The 4,919-nt window shown below is 45.6% G+C and overlaps 1 protein-coding gene across 1 annotated transcript; it reads right to left on the bottom strand.

The window, feature by feature from the left end:
• Nucleotides 1-1,758: 1,758 nt before the first annotated feature.
• LOC104129101 (dual specificity protein phosphatase 13-like) lies at nt 1,759-4,600 on the bottom strand. The gene is made up of 3 exons (XM_035897355.1): nt 4,440-4,600; nt 3,118-3,338; nt 1,759-1,985 (listed from the first exon to the last, which is right to left on the bottom strand). Exons 1-3 carry the CDS (start codon nt 4,598-4,600, stop codon nt 1,759-1,761), a joined length of 609 nt encoding a protein of 202 aa, XP_035753248.1.
• Nucleotides 4,601-4,919: the final 319 nt, after the last annotated feature.

Genomic DNA, 4,919 nt, shown 5'->3' with positions numbered 1-4,919 from the left:
CTCCGGGTGGGCGGCCTCGGGAAAGGTGGTGCTTGTGCTGGGGGCTGGGGCACCTCTGTAGCCAGATCCACTGGGGGGGTTCCCTACTTGTTCTGTGAGTTTCAGTCAGTTTGCTAAGAGTTAACGGGTAACCGAGGCGCGAGTATTACATTTTTAATGGGGTCTGAAGCGTACTTTTAAGCTGACCGTTCCTACTTGCTGTGTTTTTGTTGACCTTGCAGAGCTGCCCTGGAGCTTATGAGCAGGCTTCCTTATGCAGGGAACTAAGAAGCACTCCAGCACTGCTCTCCTGCTGCTCCGGGATGCCCGAACCATGGGGTTAGTCCAAAGCAAAGCCCCCTGAGATGCCCTCGATGTGAGGGTCAGGTCTTCAGTACCAAATGCTCTGCTTTCTGCTCTTGCTCCTATAGCCTGGCCCACACAGCAGATGTAGATATCACCAGAGACCGTTATAAAAGGTGCTGAGTTGTCTGTCCTGAAGGCAGAAATCTGCCTTGTAGACAGCACTGGGAATAGCAAGGAATGTTTTCCCTTGTTGCTGTGCTGTTCTTGAGCAGCCAGCTCACATGGTGGGGAGTATTCATGCCTTTGCATTCCTGAGTTTGGTACTAGGAATGCAAACAACTGCCATCCCCGAGCTGGCTTTGTGCTGCAATGTTTGTCCGCTGGGAACCGAGAGCCAGATGTGCTTCACATAGTTTCCAGGCAGCACTGATCCATCAGATGACAGTAGCTATTGAGTGCTCTTATGGTGGCCCAGAGACACAAAGATGAAAGCCTGATGCCTGTCAGCACCTCCCTTGCCATTCCTGCGTCCTTTCAGTTTTCACTTGAGTCCCCTCACAAAAGCGAATGCCACAGAACACAATGTTGCAATGCTGATGGTCTTTATTTTTGAGAAAGAAAATCCTAAGTTTTATAATGCTGAACTGTCAGACAAATTTGGGATATGTTGACCTTTGTTGTCAGCTGCTTTCCTGCACCCGCTCCCACTGCCTGTGCAGCTGTTTGGAGCCTCAGCTGGGAACCCACCTTTCTCTTCAGAAGCATTTTCCACAGTATCTCCTGGATGAATTTTACTAGGGACAACGAACAATATTTGAAATGCCCTCTCAAACAAAGGTATTTTCATGGAAGAAAAAAAAATAATCTGATGAATGGTCAAAGGGAAAACACTATAGAGAGACCTGGAATAATTTCTTAAGAGACTGGCTTGTGTTGTTTCCCAGCTGCTCTAACTTTAAACAGCCTCTTACCCCCAACTCAGGGGCTCCACCAATTGTAAAAGCAAGAACTAACCAGTGCCAGATTCAAGTCTCCGAATACAAACCATTTTAGATATGGGGAGCAAAGGGGTGGGAGGCTGGTTCATAAGAAAACTTCTAAGCATTATTGTAGCATAAATAATATGGCATCTTTCACCTCAAATAGCCTAACACTTCATAAAGTGATATGAGCTTCACTAGTTGCTGAAACACAGCTATTTCTGAAGTGGAACCTGATATCTTTTTTTTTTTTTTAACCAGCAGAGAGCAATGTTTTAAGGTGGAGAGTGAAGGATACAATATACAACCATTTGTGAGTGTAATCTAGGAGGGCTTTGCAAAATGGAAAGATCAAGTTAAAATCTACTTTTACTAATAACATGCATTCTAGTGTATCATAAACTTGTGTCCTTAGTTTACATAAGCAATTCATTTAAAAAAGATACAGGAAACTCTAACAACATTTTGTCTGCTCTCTTTCAGCAATGTTCTCTTACAGCTCTTTGGTAGCAGATGCTCTGGTTCCTTTCCTCTCTTCGTTTAGTTTAACGTCCAAGTCCCGGAGCTGACTGAGGAACCCTGAATTTGGGCAGATGTCTCTGTGAGCACTCACTGTTTTCAGAGCATCCACAAGTGTCATGTTTTCATGGATCATTAAAAAGGCAAGCACTAAAGATGCAGAGCGGCTCACCCCCATGGCACAGTGAACAAACACCTTACCTGCAGCAAAAAAGAGGCACAGCAAGGTGAGCGGACTTTAGCATTTCTAAAGTGAGAAAGACGTGGGGAGGACAAAAAACCTACTAGAAACAGGTTGGGGAAAAAAGGGTGATAATTAGCAGATACTTATGTTTTCAGGCATGGTCATGCCATACATCACAGGCATGGTGGTATTTCATACTGACCTCATGCATCTACCTTAGGCCTCAGATTAAAATAGTTGAAATTTGCTGTGGAAGGAAAAGCTTTCTGTGACTAAACTTGTTAGTATCGTTTTCTGTAGAAAAAAAAAAAAACAGTTTTGGCAGAAAATTTTGGCCCAGCCCTGACTGTGATCACTGACAAGTCCCATAAACTCTATAGGATAGTTTGCCTGTAAAAACGGACTCATAATTTACTGTATCTCAGCAGCCCAGTGTGAGCTATAACTGGGGATTTAATAAAGCACTCCAGTGAAAGCAGCAGATCTTGCAGCCAGTCAGAGTCGGAGCAAACTCTGGAACAAATGGAAATTATGATAACTAGGCCATAATCCAAACTCTGCTGACAAAAATTCAGCAGGCTGTGGGTCAGGCTCGTAGTTTTTGACTTAGTTCATTAACTTCTGCTGCTTCTCTAGCTTAATAGACAGTCTGAATAAAGCTCCAATTCCACGAAGCACTTAAGCATGTGAAGCGTTTAAGCCAGCGCTGCAGTGCCGCTGCTCCCAGCTGAGTGCGTTGGGAATGGGAGTAGGGCTGCGGTATGTGGGGCAGGATTGCTGGGCTGGAGCCCACGCCGGTGTGCGAGGTGCGTGTGGAGGCACACAGATCCTACCAGTTCCTGCAGGATGGACCCATGGGGAACACCCGCAGTGCTACGACCTCTGCCGTTCCCTCCCACTCTGCTCCTAGAGTTGGCCCTTCCTCCTGCCCCACTGGGCTTGTGGCAGCCAGCCCTCCCCTGGGGCCTGGCCATGGCCACCTTCCCTGCAGGGCATAGCATAGGCGCCATCCTCCGCACGGTGGTTCTGCGTGTGCCTTCTCAAACTGATTGCTAAATCTGAGCTTTGCTGGCTGCCTGTTACTGAAGGAGAAGCCATTTGGCTCACGTTGAAACTTCCTCCCAAAGCTTCTCTTTGCCTCCCTCTTACCTCCTGAAGTGTTTAAGGCTTTGCCTATGAAATTGGCAGCATCGTAGAAGAAGATACTTAAATCAAAAGAAGGATCATCAAATGCTTCTACTCCGTAGTACTCTATTTGCAGATCTTTGTAATATTTGGCTCCTGTGTTGATGCTATATGGCCCATCTGCTGCATTAAGGATATGAGTAATGTTGAGGCATTGAAGAGTAGTTTTGCTCCTAGCAGCCCACCTGTTGAAAGACAGGAAGGGCTCATTGGCAACACTCCTAACATTCTGCTAAAATAGCATGGTTTAAAGTTAGTGCCTGCTCCCGCTAGGGAAGGATGCAGGAACTGCAGCTCGCTTACAGAGTAGCAAATTTCGAGACGCCCACAGTGCTTTGCACATGAAAAATGTGATATGGTGGTGTGGAGAGCAGCAAGAGCACAGACTTGCCAGTAGGATACTGGTAGTTAAGCAAAAGCCTCCCAGAAGTTAATCCTTGGGAACACGGCTTACTATATGAAGCGGTCAAGATTTTCCTTTAAACAGTTGTTTAGTAAGTTCTAGAGATAATCTCTCATTCATAGTGTGCAAGGGTGAGAACCCACACAGATGCAGCAGCACCTCATTCCTGGCTTGGACACAAAATGGCTGCATCATGCTCACCAGCCGGCTTCTCCCCTCTTCCCACCATAAAATTGGGACTGAAGTTATTCCACAAAACTGGGATCTTTAACTGATGTATTCATGAGGAGGAGGAGTTGGGAAAAATGAGCTGATGATCTATATAATCTGCAGTAATCCAAATAGAAGGAAATGGCAATAAATAGAAGTGATCACAAGAATAAGGTATTTGCATGAAAACTCGTTTGATATTTTCAGTTCTACCATCTTTGGAAGTTTGGATTTGGACTGGCAAAATCCCTATTGTATAATTCATTCGGGTCCTCCTCCATCTGGGTCTTGATCCTGCTACTCGTGTTTGAGTGTGAGGGCTACTGTGCTCTTGTCTGCTGCTTTAGAGCACAGCTTTTAGGGCAGATAACACGACTCAGAGCTGACACCAATTTGGGCTGGGTTCTTTAAGGACTTTTGTCGAGATTACAAGTAAATCTTACCCTGCCAAATCTACTCTGGTTTACAGAATATAGAAAACCCAACTCAGACACACTATGAGTAAGTCACCATTTTGTATGTCATATTTTTCACTCTTTATGTTTTCGATTTTGGAAGCCTGCATCGCAAAAACATTCCTGCAGACCAAAAAGCTGCTCCCCAGTATACCACACCCCTTCCTCCTCCTCCCAGGGACCAATAACACCTTAATGATAGGACCATATGTTCTTACGCATCTCCCAGGTAAATGTTTGGCCAGACTTGGTCCACATGATTATCAGACCCTCCTCTGATCCACAGGAGCCGCTGGAGGTCTGACAGGGCTGGTGTTTCATAGGAAGCTCCGCTCCCCGCACTGCTGGTCAGAGATGAAGAGTCTCTGGTGTGAGGCATCTTGCTCCTCTCTTGCACGCACTCGGGCTAGATCAGAGACGGCTTTTCTGAAATGAATTAAGAGGAAATTTTCATACAGAAATAATATTCCCTAGAAAGTAGTCCTGTTCATTACCCTCCAAATAGCATTACATTATTATAACTGGTGTGTGCAGCAGGGCCTGCAGGTGTTGCTAAAAGCATCCAGAGAGCAGGACTGACTCTGTGGTAGGACTCTACAGGCATGTAATTCATCCCCTGAGAAAGCAGCAGCATAAGACAATATGATTCAATTTCTTGTCAAGTAACGCTGTTGAAAAAGAACATCCTGTGCCACCCG

This window comes from Egretta garzetta, unplaced genomic scaffold (assembly GCF_000687185.1).
Source record: "Egretta garzetta isolate BGI_Z169 unplaced genomic scaffold, ASM68718v1 scaffold56, whole genome shotgun sequence".
Taxonomy (NCBI): Eukaryota; Metazoa; Chordata; class Aves; order Pelecaniformes; family Ardeidae; genus Egretta; species Egretta garzetta.
The sequence above is the reverse complement of the archived record's forward strand: the minus strand, read 5'-3'. Positions and strand labels throughout refer to the sequence as shown.